General features: G+C 40.8%; 1 protein-coding gene across 1 annotated transcript; it reads right to left on the bottom strand.

The window, feature by feature from the left end:
- Positions 1–14,538: 14,538 nt before the first annotated feature.
- On the bottom strand, positions 14,539–16,249 carry LOC139453822 (uncharacterized protein F54H12.2-like). Its single transcript, XM_071235281.1, has 2 exons — positions 15,887–16,249; positions 14,539–15,564 (listed from the first exon to the last, which is right to left on the bottom strand). Exons 1-2 carry the CDS (start codon positions 16,247–16,249, stop codon positions 14,539–14,541), a joined length of 1,389 nt encoding a protein of 462 aa, XP_071091382.1.
- Positions 16,250–17,606: the final 1,357 nt, after the last annotated feature.

The raw sequence follows: 17,606 nt of genomic DNA on the forward strand, positions 1-17,606 counted from the left end.
GTGTGTCCCCTATTCCGTTGTATGTGTATAGGGCTTCTGTGTGTGTGTCCCCTATTCCGTTGTATGTATATAAGGTTTCTGTGTGTGTGTCCCCTTTTCCCTTGTATGTATATAAGGTTTCTGTGTGTGTGTCCCCTTTTCCCTTGTATGTGTATAAGGTTTCTGTGTGTGTGTCCCCTTTTCCCTTGTATGTATATAAGGTTTCTGTGTGTGTGTCCCCTTTTCCCTTGTATGTGTATAAGGTTTCTGTGTATGTGTCCCCTTTTCCCTTGTATGTATAAAAGGTTTCTGTGCGTGTGTCCCCTATTCCGTTGTATGTGTATAGGGCTTCTGTGTGTGTGTCCCCTTTTCCCTTGTATGTATAAAAGGTTTCTGTGCGTGTGTCCCCTATTCCGTTGTATGTGTATAAGGTTTCTGTGTGTGTGTCCCCTTTTCCCTTGTATGTATAAAAGGTTTCTGTGCGTGTGTCCCCTATTCCGTTGTATGTATATAAGGTTTCTGTGTGTGTGTCCCCTTTTCCCTTGTATGTGTATAAGGTTTCTGTGTGTGTGTCCCCTTTTCCCTTGTATGTATATAAGGTTTCTGTGTGTGTGTCCCCTTTTCCCTTGTATGTATATAAGGTTTCTGTGTGTGCATGTCCCCTTTTCCCTTGTATGTACGAAAGGTTTCTGTGTGCGTGTCCCCTATTCCGTTGTATGTGTATAAGGTTTCTGTGTGTGTGTCCTATTTTCCCTTGTATGTATATAAGGTTTCTGTGTGTGTGTCCCCTTTTCCCTTGTATGTGTATAAGGTTTCTGTGAGTGTGTGTCCCCTTTTCCCTTGTATGTATATAAGGTTTCTGTGTGTGTGACCCCAGTCCCCTTGTATGAATAAAAGGTTTCTGTGTGTGTATCCCCTATTCCGTTGTATGTGTATAAGGTTTCTGTGTGTGTGTCCCTTTTTCCCTTGTATGTATAAAAGGTTTCTGTGTGTGTGTCCCCTTTTCTCTTGTATGTATAAAAGGTTTTTGTGTGTGTTTCCCCTATTCCCTTGTATGTGTGTAAGGTTTCTGTGTGTGTGTGTGTGTGTGTGTGTGTGTGTGTGTGTGTGTGTGTGTGTGTGTGTGTCCCTTTCTCTTGTATGTGTATAAGGTTTCTGTGTGTGCATGTCCCCTTTTCCCTTGTATGTATATAAGTTTTCTCTGTGTGTGTCCCCTTTTCCCTTGTATGTATATAAGGTTTCTGTGTGTGTGTCCCCTTTTCCCTTGTATGTATATAAGGTTTCTGTGTGTGCATGTCCCCTTTTCCCTTGTATGTACGAAAGGTTTCTGTGTGCGTGTCCCCTATTCCGTTGTATGTGTATAAGGTTTCTGTGTGTGTGTCCTATTTTCCCTTGTATGTATATAAGGTTTCTGTGTGTGTGTCCCCTTTTCCCTTGTATGTGTATAAGGTTTCTGTGAGTGTGTGTCCCCTTTTCCCTTGTATGTATATAAGGTTTCTGTGTGTGTGACCCCAGTCCCCTTGTATGAATAAAAGGTTTCTGTGTGTGTATCCCCTATTCCGTTGTATGTGTATAAGGTTTCTGTGTGTGTGTCCCTTTTTCCCTTGTATGTATAAAAGGTTTCTGTGTGTGTGTCCCCTTTTCTCTTGTATGTATAAAAGGTTTTTTGTGTGTGTTTCCCCTATTCCCTTGTATGTGTGTAAGGTTTCTGTGTGTGTGTGTGTGTGTGTGTGTGTGTGTGTGTGTGTGTGTGTGTGTGTGTGTGTGTGTGTGTGTGTGTGTCCCTTTCTCTTGTATGTGTATAAGGTTTCTGTGTGTGTGTGTCCCCTTTTCCCTTGTATGTATATAAGTTTTCTGTGTGTGTGTGTGTGTGTGTGTGTGTGTGTGTGTGTGTCCCCTTTCCCCTTGTATGTATAAAAGGTCTGTGTGTGTGTGTGTGTCCTTTTCCCTTGTATGTATAAAAGGTTTCTGCGTGTGTGTCCCCTTTTCCCTTGTGTGTATATAAGGTTTCTGTGTGTGTGTGTGTGTCCCTTTTCCCTTGTATGTATATAAGTTTTCTGTGTGTGTGTGTGTGTGTGTGTGTGTGTGTGTGTGTGTGTGTGTGTGTGTGTGTGTGTCCCCTTTTTCCCTTGTATGTATAAAAGGTTTCTGTGTGTGAGTCCCCTATTCCGTTGTATGTGTATAAGGTTTCTGTATGTGTGTGTCCCCTTTTCCCTTGTATATATATAAGGTTTCTCTGTGTGTGTGTGTGTGTGTGTGTGTGTGTGTGTGTGCGTGTTCCCTTTTCCCTTGTATATATATATAAGGTTTCTGTGTGTGTGTGTGTCCCCTATTCCCCTGTTTGTATATAAGGTTTCTGTGTGTGTGTGCCCCCCTTTACCTTGTATGTGTATAAGGTTCCTGTGTGTGTGTGTACCCTTTTCCCTTGTATGTATATAAGGTTTCTGTGTGTGTGTTTGTGTGTGTGTGTGTCCCCCTTTCCCTTGTATGTGTATAAGGTTTCTGTGTGTGTGTGTGTGTGTGTGTGTGTGTCCCCTTTTCCCTTGTATGTATATAAGGTTTCTGTGTGTGTGTGTGTGTGTGTGTGTGTGTGTGTGTGTGTGTGTGTGTGTGTGTGTGTGTGTGTGTGTCCCCTTTTCCAATGTATGTATAAAAGGTTTCTGTGTGTGTGTGTCCCTCCCCTATTCCGTTGTATGTATATAAGGTTTCTGTGTGTGTGTGTGTCCCCTATTCCGTTGTATGTGTACAAGGATTTTGTGTGTGTGTGTGTGTGTGTGTGTGTGTGTCCCCTATTCCACTGTATGTATATACGGTTTCTGTGTGTGTGTGTTCCCTATTCGCTTCTACGTATATAAGGTTTCTATGTGTGCGTGTTTATGTGAGTATTTGCGTGTTTGTGTGTGCGTGTGTGCGTGCGTGCGTGCGCGCGCGCGTGTGTGTGTGTGTGCGTGCTTGTTTGTGTGTGTGTGTGTTGTTTGCCTTTCTTCATGATATCGATGTTTATGAATATTCTGTGCATATTCTCTAACTGTTACGTAATTGTTTCTGTTATTTTACAATGTAAGTATTTGATGTTTTAAGTAATAAATATTGCATTTGTTTTGGTTTGTTTCTGTGTCACATTCCCCGTAAATGCATGCGACCTGCCCCATAGTGTTCCACTATATTGACGGTCGTAGTGTGAATCCAGACTATCCCAATCATTAAGTATTCATATATGCTTTCGTAATGGGTTCATATAATAACGCGTTAATATTGCATTGATATAATGCATTCATGGTGTAATATCAAACCCGTTTATGCGCTAGTGAAAATCCGGATTAGATTTGATTTTCTGCTTGACTCCCTCGTAAGGATCCATGTTAGAATTAGTCTTCAGCAACCCAAGGTTGTCTCCCCCGTGAATATCCAGGTTAAAATTGGTATTCTGCAATCTCTGCTTGTCTCCCTTGCGCAGATCCGGTTTAGAATTGGTTTTTATGCAGCCCATGCTTGTCGTAAGAGGCGACTAAAGGGATCATTTGGTCAGGCTCGCTGACTTGGTTCATGCATGTCACCGTATCTCATTTACGAAGAACGATGCTCATGATGTGGATCCCTTGCTTGCATGAACCTGGTCCAGACTCGATTATTTACAAGCCACCGTCATACAGCTGTACAATTGCTGAGTGCAGCGTTAAAACAACCCCAAACAAACCCTTTCATAAGACGTTGCTTTTGCACAGTAGTGTAACTACCCATGTGAACGAACCTGAAAACGAATGTTTTTATGTGTCAAAGCCAAGTTGAGATTATGATGAAAACATAGTTATTTTCGATATATGATTCATAAAGCCTGTTGAGCTTGTAAATTAATTGAGTCATCATTGAAAGAGAAAGAAAAATGTTTACTTCATATATGAGTTGCAGGGTTAACGTTCACGGCAAACCGCATTCACCCATGTGATCGTCGTTTTGCATTGGTCGCTGAGATCGAAAGATTGAGAGCTATGCCCCATTTTTAACATTTTTGTACAAACCATGTGTATAATAACATTCATTGTCAACTGGTCCCTTGGAGGAGACGTTGTACACTGTGAGCTTGTGTATGCCGAGCCGAGATGTCTGGCGAGGGATACACCAGACAACCAATCTATTATATGGTCTCTGGACACACATGAGCTCACACACAGGGTAGGTACATCACATCATATGACCCGAGGGGTCGGGTGACAACGATTTGTTTCATCGACATTCATTCAAACAGGTCCGGAGTATATATCCGCATTTTCACCGACTTAGCAAAGCCCGTAAGTAGTATATATTTAAGATGTATCCATCCTCACATCCTCATTTGATGACGTCACAGGTGCACCTACTAACCTCACGTGACTGATGACGTCACATAACCTTGACCTTGTGTGAGTGTGTGTGTGTGTGGGGGGGGGTGTGTGTGTGTGTGTGTGTGTGTGTGTTGTCATGCGATCAATGACCTCGTGTAACCTTGACCAATAACCTTGTATAACAGTTGTATCAACAAGCCATTTCCGGACAGTTGAAAGGAAAAACACTAGTATAAACACACGATTGTTTTGAAAGGAAACACTTAAATCAACGAGCGCGTATTTGAAACGTCTCCTGTTACTCAGATTATTTTTTATCAGTTGTATCAACAAGGCATTCCCGGACAGTTGAAAGGAAAAACACTTGTGTAAACACGAGGGTGTTTTGAAAGGAAATACTTAAATCAAAGAGTGCGTATTTGAAACGTCTCTAGTTACTGTTAGTCGAGTGAGTGAAGCTACGGATTATTTTTTATCAGTTGTATCAACAAGGCATTCCCGGACAGTTGAAAGAAAAAACACTTGTGTAAACACGAGGCTGTTTTGAAAGGAAATACTTAAATCAACGAGGGCGTGTTAGAAACGTCACCATTTACTGTTATTGGAATGAAGCTACAGATTATTTTTTTATCAGTTGTATCAACAAGGCATTCCCGGACAGTTGAAAGGAAAAACACTTGTGTAAGCACGAGGCTGTTTTGAAAGGAAATACTTAAATCAACGAGGGCGTGATAGAAACGTCTCCAGTTATTTGTATTCGAGTGAACCTGCAGATTATTTTTTATCAGCTGTATCAACAACACGTATCCGGACAGTTGAAAGGAAAAAAACAAAAAAACACTCGTGTAAACACGAGTCTGTTTTGAAAAGGGAACTACTCATATCAACAAGGCTGTCTCCAGTTAGTGTTTGAGAAAGGTCACATGTATATGAAAAAAAATATATGAATAAATGCAGGAGTTGGTGATAGTTTTTTTCATTTACCATGGAGGAGTCAGCAGTACACACATCCATGACTCGTTCCACCTCAACCGACTCATGGAAGCTCTTTGGGAAAAGAATACCCAAAACAGAAGCTGTCTTTTTTTCTCAAATCGTTATCATTTATATCGTAGTGATAACTTGCATCGTGAATTTGAGTCTAAACCAAACCAATTCCAACATGTGGACCGCATTGCTCAGTTCGTGTCTGGGTTACATTCTACCTAACCCAAAAATCAAATCTAAAAGGAGCGACGCTTAACCCGTACGTGTGATATCGATAAAGAAGCCAGTGGTTTTAATTTCATTAAAGCAGAACGTTTTAGACACACAGAACAAGTCACATATGTTTTTCCCCGACTGTTGAGATGGAGGACAGTGAACCTACGGATTTCACATGAGTGAAAGATAACATCTACGTCAACACTGTGATGGTGCAGTTCCCACGGAAGGGCCTTCCAAAACAGCTGAAAGGAAAAACACTTGCGTAACCATGATACTGTCTTGAAAGGAAATACTAGGCGTTTCCCGGACAGTTGAAAGGAAAAACACTTGTGTAAACACGAGATTGTTTTGAAAGGAAATACTTAAATCAAAGAGGGCGTATTTGTAACGTCTCTAGTTACTGTTATTCGAGTGAACTTACAGATTATATTTTAACAGCTGTATCAACAAGACGTATACGGACAGTTGAAAGGGGAAAAAAAACAACACTCGTGTAAGCACAAGACTGTTTTGAAAAGGGAACTGCTCATATTAACAACACCGTATCTGAAACTACTGTGACACTCCCATCAAGTAAATAACCCCTGTGAGAAGAAGAAAAAACAAAAACAAGAAAGACTATAAAGAACGTATATTTCAAGTCTGAACACATTCTATCTGATCCACGCCTAAACACCATCACCATCATCCTCAAATTATGGCAAAGTCTCTAAAGCGGACGTCAACAGAAGTTGATGATATCATCGTCACCAACAAGGTCTTTAAACCTGAAGTCGTTATTGTTGTAAAGGAAGAGCTTATGTCTAAGCTAGACGATAGTGGTGGTCTCCAGGAGTGTACAATCCGATGCAAAGTGAGTGATCTACCCAAAAACATATTGTTAGAGATATTGTCCTCTGAAACTTTCAAAATCCACGATGAAGATGTTTGCAAGACTATCCTATCGACTGTCTAGAAGAAAGGAGGTGATAACAGATTTGATGTTCTCCTGAACCATCAATACTTGGATGCCCTCACATGGTATTCACAGGACAGGGTACTTCCAAAAACAACAGGAAATTCAACATCCTGAAGTTCTTCAAATGCGTCGAAGACAGACGTATCTCTATGGGAGAACAGAGTCAAAGTCAGAGTGAGGTGAGAATTATTTTTCAATTATTTATGATAATGGACTGGTTTTATTCTACTCTTAAGTCAACACGCATTATCAATCACATCTGTTACTATACTAACATTTAAAAAGTATTTAATTTTCTGCATAGTCAATGTAGAATTATGTTTCTTTGTCAAGTTAGATCTACTATTATGGATGACAATGTCTATATTGCGAAATGGTGCAACGTTTCACTGTTCTCAACCAAAGGTGATATATAATATAATAATAATATGCATGCTAAACTATTTGATGGAATTTTAGAACTCTGCGTGCTATGAGCTTGGGCGTGGTTATCTGTGACCATGACAACTAAACACTACGGATGACCAGGTCAACCACTCATGCAAGTAACTTCTTTGATAGGCATTTAGAAGTTGGAGTACTAAGTAAGGATAAGAATTTATGGATGAACAATTGTAATAAAGAAGTTGTTCATCCATAAATTCTTATCCTTACTTCCACTCATGCAAGACCTAATTGTCTGCATACAATTAACAAGAAAGAATTAAATTGAAAGATAATAGGAATTTTTATTTTATATGTAGGTATAATATTTGACAAATATTTCATCGATGTAGGATTAAGTTTCATAGTTGTAGTTGATCTTGTGGACTACTGTTGAAAGCAATAACTACCTTTCAAATCGAACACTCGTGCATGGACAGGTTAGAAATTATTGATTGCCTAACTAGTTCACATGTCCATGATATCACAATTTCTCATCCATGAGTTAATACATGCATTGACGTATGTAGGTTAGTCACACAATCGTTTTATCACTGAGTAAATGAGCTAACTTAATGTGATTACATTAACAACCCTTAATGAGTTTGCTTAGTAACGCAGCAATTAACTTGTGATTCAGCCCATACAATACCAATCTAGGTACTTAGTTTCATAATATATTAGATCACAGAATAAATATTGTTTTAAAGAATGAGTGTTTGAACAATTATCTGTTGGTTCTGTTGTTGTTCTATACTGATTTAATGCATTGCTTACTTCTTTTTATTTTCAGTGACAAGTATCTACAGCTCAATAGAGAAAGAGGATTTCCCTGTGAACTTTCATGAAAAAACTTGCAGAAGTTAGCAGTAGAAGAGGCCTGTAATCATAGAACTGTGTATTCAATAGAGGACGATCCCACCCCCCCCCCCCCCCCCCCTTGAAAAAACTTACCATGTGTTACTATATAATCTTAGATCATGTACTTTACGTTGATAAGGGATATGACAGTGAAATGTATGTCATTGTTCGGTTTTTTTATTAAAGAACTATGTAATCTTCTTTGACCTGTTTGTTTTTTATGTCTTAAAACGGGGGGCACGGGGGACCCATTCGCTGTGCAGAGTTGCATCCCTTGGTCACGTCAGAAAAATGTGGGTTCGAATCCCGGTTCGCCCCGATTATGTTTCTAGGTTTGTCGGCACCATACCCTAGCTCGTAGGTTTCACCGAAGTGGTAAACGTCCGAGACCTGCATCACTTCGGGCTTTCCTCCCACATTAAGCTGACACGCCGCGATATAACTGGAATAGTGTTAAAAGTGGCGTTAAACCCAACTAACTCACTCACTCAATATTTCTTGAAACAAAAACCAGTCTATTGTCTCAAGTTGAATGTGAGTGAATGAACTGAGCAGGAGACTGGGAACCTTAGAGCTTATTTAGACAGCTTATATCGAAACTGAAACTTGTTTTTTGACAAATAAAACCTGTATGAAATTTCATATCAGGTGTTAAACGTGTTTTTTTAATAATCCAACTGGAGTAATCTTGAAAACTTACCTTAATTCAAATGAAAAAATCTGTTGCGAAACTCGGTAAGTTGGAGTGTTGTGACGCTTGAAATGATCTGCTCAACGACTTCCTTGAGATCACTAACATCCAACAGAGCGATATGGTTATATCCCGTGGTTTGAACAGATAGTGTTTTCATTTGTCTGTCGCAAATGAATAACGTGTCATCGATGGCGAGTGATAATTGGGCGTTGTATGCCATGGAGAAACGTTTCTGTTGGAAACAGTCAAATTCGGACAGGAAGTAGATGAAAATATCCTTCACTTGACGAGATACATTTAAGTCTAAAATCTGATTACTCAGACCTTGAGGATCATTCCCAATTTGAAACCTGAAATTCGATGTAGTATCATCAAAGATTAGTGTGAACACCATGATTCGCAAATTCCCTCTTTTGAAAGAAAATTCCCGAAATCTTATTTCAAATATACGCAAAACGTATTTTTATGCATGTGTCGAGAAGAAATGCACTTTGTCGCCACCCATCTCAAATATATGAGATGTACAGATGTAAAGTTTTGCTGGTCTCAAGTTCTAGGGATGTGGATGCAATGTCAAGATCATTTCGTCGGTAGGGAGCAACAATGAGCTTCAAATTCGCAACATTTCGGAAAACACATCAGACGTTTATTTACACGAACACATAGGTTTGAAACAGTATACCCAATATAGCTTAAAACACCCCAAAAAACAACCAACAAAAAAACAAAACAAAACATATGACATATACGCTGCAGTGCAATGTCTCCCGATATTCTATACGCTCTCGAAAGCTGCAGGCTTACCGTATTTCCTCTATTTGAAGCTCTGAACAGCTGAAGAAAAACTAAAAGCAAAAAAACAAACTATTACTTACAATAGAACTCGGTTCTCTAATACAGACCGGCTTCTGATATTGAGGAAAATACGGTAGTTGGCGAATGTCAAACATGTGGTGTATACATATGTACATACAATAGGCGTGGGACACTCAGCACACTCATTGCAGAGAGCGTATTAAATTTGTGATTTTAGGAACAGACAGCGCTTTCCTAAGCATTGCAAGAGTTGTTTTTCACAAAGAAAGTATAATATAACGTTTTCCCTCACTTATTCATCCTGTGATATAATCATGGCGTGCCCCCCTCTATCTCTCTCTCTGCGTGTGTGTGTGTGTGTGGTCGATTTTCAAGACGTTCATCAAAACTTGAACTTTTATTTTATTTAAATAGAGAGGCCACAGATATTTCAGCAAGAACGGTGTATGTGTGTGTGCGTGTGTTTATTTTCCAAAGGATCGTACTAGACTGGGGTTTGTAACCAGCATATTCATTCTCAGTTCAGAAACATTACTTCGTGAACTTGCGTCCTTGGAGTCAAATATGTTGTTGTTTATCATTTTTATTGTGTTTATTTTTTAAAATTTCATTAAGTTTGTTTTGAAATAATTTTTGATTTTATCTTAATACATTTTGTTTGAAAACATGGCTGAAAGGGAGATCATTTCTAAGTACGATTTGCTTGGTGTACCCCAAAAAGGAATTGATAAATTCAAAAATGATATGAGTTTCCGTGTCGATAACGATTTGATTCGACGAGTAATGGGAAGAGGACGTGGCTACTATTTAGAATGTGAACGTGTACTGGATAAATCAATGATCGCATCTGACTTTCGAACTAATGAAATTTGTAAATATCTTATAGACAGTAACGAAGGAACCAATCGAATTATTAATCAAAATTCAAAGAAACCCGTGGCGATTGTTCCTCCATTTAATAATATATCTATAGAAGAAAATTCAAGACTACCTCGACAATAATGTGATGTATTTTTTTATTTGTCTTTCTTTCAAGACGGGAAACACCAAGTAGATCATACTTGAAAGCTTACAAATTGTCATTTAAGTAATCTTTTTTTCGTCGACAAGCATTTTGGTTTTCACTCTTTTATTTTTAATTGAAAGTTTTAGACATATTTAAATAAACAACATCAGCAGCAACCGACAGTTATAGAACATTATGGGAAAGATATGATGGATCCAGGGACTTAAAAGTGTCACATCAGATATGGAGATATTATATGTTGAGTAAACTTACATCAACGCAATTCTTATACATTTATGTCACTAAAATCTGATTCAATAATCTTCTTTTTTAAATTTTAGTTATTGAAAGCATCAAACATTAGAAAAGAATACCATTACAAATACAACTGTAATTAAATCTTCATTTTAAATAGCGGTAAGGGGAATAGTTTTATCAACAGATCATCGCTCACACTGCGGCACAGTTGTGAGTCAGCATAACACCGCTTCTTACAGGCATCAGAAATCAGTACAGAACGGACTAATGCAACTAATCGGAGGGTGCGCTTTACATATTGTATTGCATAATTATATAGATATGCTACTGCACCTGCGACAGTGAGTTGCATGACAATATATATCTATTTATACACCAAAGCGACCGTATCGCTAGCTCTCCGTTGGGCTTCGATGAAAGCACGTGGAGCCGCACAACCGAGTAAACAAAGGCCGTATTACCCTCACTATAAGACGCCTAGCATTAATTTCAGGGGTGTTTGCTGGAAACCTCGCCTCTCTGCGTTGTAACAAAATCAAGTGGGAAACATGATATTCGGTGGGGGAATACAGCGTTTTGCATGAGAAATTAAATTCGGAGAGAGGATGTCTTCCCAAGTATGTGTCTATTATGCTTCATTCAGAGTATTTGTAATTACTGGAGAAACCAGTGAACGACTATTTCACGAGTTTGAATTCGAGCATTTTACTTCAAACACATTTGACCCTTGACCATACTTACAGTATGAGCTAGTGTATATATTCGTATTCCTTTGCAGTTATAAGAATAATTTTCATTAATTGTTATGTTTATGTCTAATATCTTCCAAAATAGATGTAGAAGTCAGAAGATCATCTCAGCAACGTGTGCACGATTTTCATATGTACCTTTCCGTAGTTTAGTTATCGAATAGCACTTGATTAACATCCGTACATACTATTTGGGATTTATTAAATACATCCATTTTGATCTTGAACGAAAATACTAATGCGAGTTCTAATTTAAATAATCCATGCTAAGTGACATACATTGTATTTTACCAAATCAAGAGTTTATTGATACCAATTATTGTATATTTTTTCTATTATTTCACCATGTCACATCGAAGTGTTCATCACCTTTAACTCACAACCTCTTGCAGCAAATATCACAAGGTTTTATCGACCGTTTTGTATCAGGTTTTGGTATATGTTAAAAAACAAAACAAAATGGCAATACATTCGCATCAAGAATATTTATTCGATGCATGAATACAAACGTGATTAAACAATGATATTTAACCCTAAACAGTTTTACAAAGATTCCAATTTTCTAAAGTCTCCTCCAGGCAGTCTCCTCCAGGCACGCCAAGCACAGATTTGCGTTTTATGTACAGTCTTTTCACACGCTTGTTTTCTGGGTTTCTATGGTGATTTCTCCTCACAAGATGCTTCTTCGGTACACCTAAACTGAGTAGCAATTTGCGAAACTCCTTGTAACCCGTTGGTCTTTTTGACTCGGAAGAAGGGTCTAGAGTGTAATAACGAATCAGCTTCGTGAGGTTTGAATCTTTTAACACGTTTCCGTTTGGCAACACAATTTCCAGATTACCCGTCACTGTTAAGTGACCCGTGACAATTTTATGTTTGAGAAATAGAAACAGAGACATTAGTTTTCCTATAGTTCTTTTAGAACTAATGTTTTTGAGAAGATGATCGGGAACTCGCAACAAACAGTCATTGTTGTTTACGGGTTGGTTTTCATCTCGACCATCCCTCGTCGATGTGTTGTCGTCCTCCGATTCATTCGCTGTCTGAGGAGGTGCCGGTGTCCGATGATTTTGATTCGCTATCGGATTGGCTGTCATCATCATCATCATCTTCTTCTTCTTCTTCTGTTCTTCTTCCTGTTCGGACATCAGTCTCTGGTAGGTATCCCTTGTCAGACGAATCATCGGCTTGCTCATCGTGAAGGGTTGAGAGGTAGGTTCGATAGGATCTTATGCAAATGGGTAGAATCGAATGATGCGTGATTAACAACTCCCGTTTCACGCGTCGTCCCATCGTCTTGCTGGCCAAGATACGAATGTACTTCTTGTGTCGCGACAGTCGCATTTTATCCCCATCCGGTAAGTGTATGTTTCCTCTCAGAATGTTAAATATCAGAGTTATCACTGCCATAAACTGGTCGCCCGACGAGTGTTTCAACAAAGCTTTTCTTTGTCCGGCATTAGCTTGGTTCAACATCAGAAGAAAAGTCACGTGTTTTTCTAGTAGCTGACTCATGTTGAGATGGTCGCTCACAAATGTTCCAGCGTGCGTTGACCGATGTCGTTTTATAGCATTTTTGTTTGGTCTTACCTTTCTTGTTGACTTTGGGGCTCGTCCACCATGTGGATATAGCTTCAGTGAGGAGAGAGTCGGAAATGTTCGGTCATCGGATCATCTTCTGGTATCCAACGATGAACGCGTAGCTTGCACTTGAAACAGTAGGCTTTATCAGATTGCCCAGTGTATATAAATCCGGCCTTAGCCATGGATGTTGGTGACTGCTTCATCTGCAGTGGCCACTTGTCAAAAGTCTTTAGTCTGTCACTAAACTTTTGTCCACACACCTCAGTACAGAGGTCTGCTTTGGCGCAGTCTGGAACTACGTCGTCAAATCTTCCACATACATCCATAATGACGACGACAACGACGAGAAAGGTCTGCTCGCTTCGAGGGTTGAAAGTGAAATGTTGGAACTCCGGTGCAAAATCACCTTTTTTTTGTTGTTTAGTAACATCACTGGGGCAAGTACACCGTACACACTTCATCGGGAAATATTCCAGTGCGCCAACTACCATACTGCAGATTAGCATAAGGCGAAACATCCAAAACGAGATACCCATATTTTTCCCCCCCAACGGCATCTTGAAAGGATTCCGCAAAATATTTTGCCTGTCCCGGAAATATTTGCGATGCCAAAATTTGGTATTCGTGCGCTGAACGCGGGTTGGATAGCAGAACGAAGTAATGGGTGTTCAGAGACATGGTTCTGTTGCATTCTCCTTTGGGATAGGCGGATTGTTGTATGTTGATGACGGAAATCCCCAGATGATGCGATAGCGTGGTGTAAAGATGTAAAAACAACTGATTTTTGCAAACTTGCTGCATGAAGTCATCTGTCACGAGAAGACATCGTTTGCCCGACTCTGACGAATAAGATTTTAGCTGCTCTTCTGTAGGTAGTGAATCTTGAAATCAAATATTTGGAATGGTTCTTTCCATGTCATTGTAGACATCTTGCCAGACGGCGTAACAGTAAATAATCAGGTTGGGCGGCGGATCAAACGTGGTATCGGCTTGTTTTAAGAGTCGAGCGGTCCAAAACGTTTTTCCGCTCGAAGTTCCACCTAACACTGATATGGTAGCTGGTGTGTGAAAAGGTATCAGGCACTTCTTTTCTTCCATGTTATCTCTACCGCTGTAGACCTCAGAACTGATCTGAATGACTACCGGTCAAAGTTATTTATACACAACAAAGATAGGATTGGAATTGAACTACTTTTTATTTTTTTTATTTCTTTTACAAGCACAGTAATATTTTTACAAATGAAGCTAGTGACAAAGGCGTCATTCCATTGTAATTCATTGACATCAAACTGATGGACAATCTGGTTCAATCTTAAATGATCTTTAAATATACACAGTAAGAAATACAAGCAGTAAAACCCACACCCCTTGGAATCTGTAGATTGTAACTGTTGAATATTGCGAGTGTAAGAACCGACGTAGGACTTTAAATAACGATCGAATACAACGTCAACTGGTTCTGCCAAACTGTCAAACAGTTATGCTCTGTTGTTTCCTCGGAGATACACAGCAATCCAGTGGCGACCTCTGTTTTGTCTAACATCTGTATTGACGATGAGACCGACTCCCTTTTTTCAGCAAAGAAGGGGGGAGCACGGGTAAAGTATCTTTTGCATAAACGCCTAACACGTGTCTCTGTAAGCTCGAGTCGCACTGTATGGCGCACATCAACTGAGAAGCCTTCATCGCCTCGCTAACTTGACGAACACGTTGCGGGCTTGGTCGATTTCGATGAGGGAATTCCTCTGAGTCAAGACGACGCAACTGAGAGGATTGATCAGTGCCGATTTAAATTCCAGTTCCAGCCTGATGGTGCCCGATTTCACCAGGTTCAGGTACTCCGAATCTTTGCACATCTTGTCCAGGTCGAAGACGAACAAGGCGCTCCCCAAGAGAAAGTCGCTTCTGGTGATGGCATTTCCTTCGTCCTTCTTCCAGAGATCCATGCCATCGAGCATGTTGATGTAAGACTCGACATCGTCCGCCTCCGTGGGTTGACTCGGCACACTGACGCCGTCGACGTACAGGGTCACTTTTTTAAGCATGGAGGACTTGAAATTAAAGGGGTTTCCGGTATACGACCCGTTCAAACTGGCGCTCTCCACCAGTCCCACGATGTATCTGTTGGCCACCGGGTTGGACACGTTGTCGATGGAGTGCGTCTGCTGGCTGGTGGGGATGCTGGTGACCTTGACCTCGGTTTTGGTGTACGGGTAGAGGGCGTTGGACTTTACGAAGAGTTCGTTGTGAGCCAAGATCAGGGCTGGGTTGACTTTGACTTTGCACACCTGCAGGTAGGCGTCCAAGATCTGAACTTTGAATTCGTGCTCGGTCACTTTGCTCATCAAGCAGAATTTAGGATCCGATCTGTACATCTTCAATGTCAGGTCTACCTCGTTCAGCAGGTACCGGTTAACGTCGAAGATATCTTCGTAGATGGGTCCCGACATGGTCAGTACTTTGCTGTCCGCTATGTAGGAGGCTCTCGACAACATTCCGCCGTTGATAGATCCGGTGACGTTGCTGCTCTCCAGGTCAGAGTTTTGTTCGGCTACGTCCTTGTAGAACAGCTGCGTGGTCAACTGAGTGCTCTTGGCCTCGTGTCCATACTCCAACAGGGTCTTCATCATACTTTTGTAAGCGTAATGGTTGTTGGTGGAAGACACCAGCTGATTCTGCAGGTAGACCCTCACTTGTGAAAAAAGCGACTGCAAAAACAGATTCACTGGGGCCACATTTTCATCTTCTGCCAAAGCCGTACCGTCCGTTTGAGTGACTTCGACTTTGAGGTGCAGACGGGTGCGCTTCAGATCTACGTAGTCGCTTCCGGAATTGGACACGTGAAATTCCAAAGGCGTGGAATCGTTGATTTGGCTCAAAGGGCGCACGTTGACGAAGTAATTTTCTGAACGCTAGTCTGATAAGGGGGTAGAGTGAAGAGTGAAGAGGTTTCTGGCACCAGCTCTTCGAGTTCTTTATCGTTCAACAGAGCCATGATTACTTTTAACTAAAGATATCGTCTTCTTTCACCGGGGTACACTTGAGCACTTTCGCCGTCTTGGAAGGTGTGGCGTTGATGTTGTCAGTTCGACGAATTTTCTTCGTAGTGACGCATTTGACTCCTGCCTTTCGTTTTAAAGCCTTCACCCTTTTGTCTTGAGCCTCTGCCCTTTCAACCTCGCTCTGGGATTCCGAAGTCATTTGAACGACCATCTTAGATGCATCTGACGGTTGTGCTGTTTGTGCTGCTGCTGCTGCTGCTGTCGGTCGATGGGGTTGGATCACCATCCTTTGTAATTTCCCGTTGACTAGTCTAGGCGACCTCTTTTTGTCAAAGTAATGTTTAAACTTGGCGTAGTCGGGAAAGTACAGCGGACGGGAAGACGAATCCATGGTCACAATACTACTACTACTCCACAAAAGGATAACGTCTCAAATGAAGTGTGGCGTAGGTCTCCTCCGAGGCATTGAGGTATTTTCCGACTTTAAATACAACTCGATATTGTCGGTTTCTTTCAATTTGATACGAATGTTAAATTCGGTACCAACAGTGTACGTAGGTCCCTGTCTCAGATCGATGCGTCTCAATAAGGCCAGTTGAGTTTCCCCCACCAACGAACTGTCGCCTAAGTTGCATAACACGTCCACGTAGGGGTCGCCACCGGCGATTTTTGTCAGATTCAGCTTTCCAAAATTGAGCTCGACCAAAGACACTGTCCAGAATCCGTCGAAGGTTAACCTTTGATTTAATTTGACGCGGAAGTGATAAGGTGAATTCTCCGGAAAGGCTGTCGTTTTGGAATCTGTGCTTTTCAGAAAGATGTACTTTTCCATTGCGTCTTTTTTTTTTTAAGAGGTCTTTCAGTTCGCTCTCTTCTACGTAGGAATCAAAAGACGAAGGCCAGCCGAGCCAACGTACGAGAGCGTAGGTTTTCCCTTTCACTTTTTTCTCTTCAGAATTTTCTCCACCTGCCACAAGACATCCGCAGCTTTGTCGACCTTCTGCAGTTCGCTCACGTAAAAGCTGCCTTCCAGGGGTTCGTCGTGAAAATCTTTCAGCTTGTACTGAGGGAAGGTTTGTTTCTTGTAACGTTGGGCCACTTTAAACAGTTCTTCTGTCCACTTGAGATCGAGTTCCTTGCTGAAAGGTTTCCTGAGGTATGAGATGCGAACCAGGTCGCCCAATTTAAATAAGTATTTCTTGATGACGGGTTTGACTTTTCTCAGAGGTTCCAGAGAGACGTGATTCCACACTTTCACTTCGTTGGTTTTATCGACATCTGCCGGAGAGAGACGGGGTAGAGACGAATGTAGGGTATGATTATAATTGGATACTAAATCCGCCAGAACGTCCAGATAATGTTTGGTGTTATTGTGGGTCATGTATCTGGTGATCAGCGATTTCAGTGTTCTGTTGAAACGTTCCACATAATTACTTTTGATGTTTTCGTTGCAAGCTATGGTGAGTTTTATCTTTTGTTTTTGTAAAAACATCTTGAACGCGCCCTTAAATTCACTTCCACCATCTACTCTCACTTTCTCGGGATGTCGCTGCTCGAGGATTTGTTTGAAAGCTTTCAAGATGGTTTCTGGTTTCTTATCGTTTAACGGAAGGGCGAATGCAAAGCGGCTCAATATGTCGATGGCCACCAGCAAGTATCTCACACCATCGTTCCACTTAGTAAACCTAGACAGGTCGGCCAAATCCACGTCAAACATTTCGTGGATAGAATTCACTCTGACTTTCATT

This window comes from Haliotis cracherodii, unplaced genomic scaffold (genome assembly GCF_022045235.1).
Source record: "Haliotis cracherodii isolate W230 unplaced genomic scaffold, xgHalCrac1.p SCAF_10, whole genome shotgun sequence".
NCBI lineage: Eukaryota > Metazoa > Mollusca > Gastropoda > Lepetellida > Haliotidae > Haliotis > Haliotis cracherodii.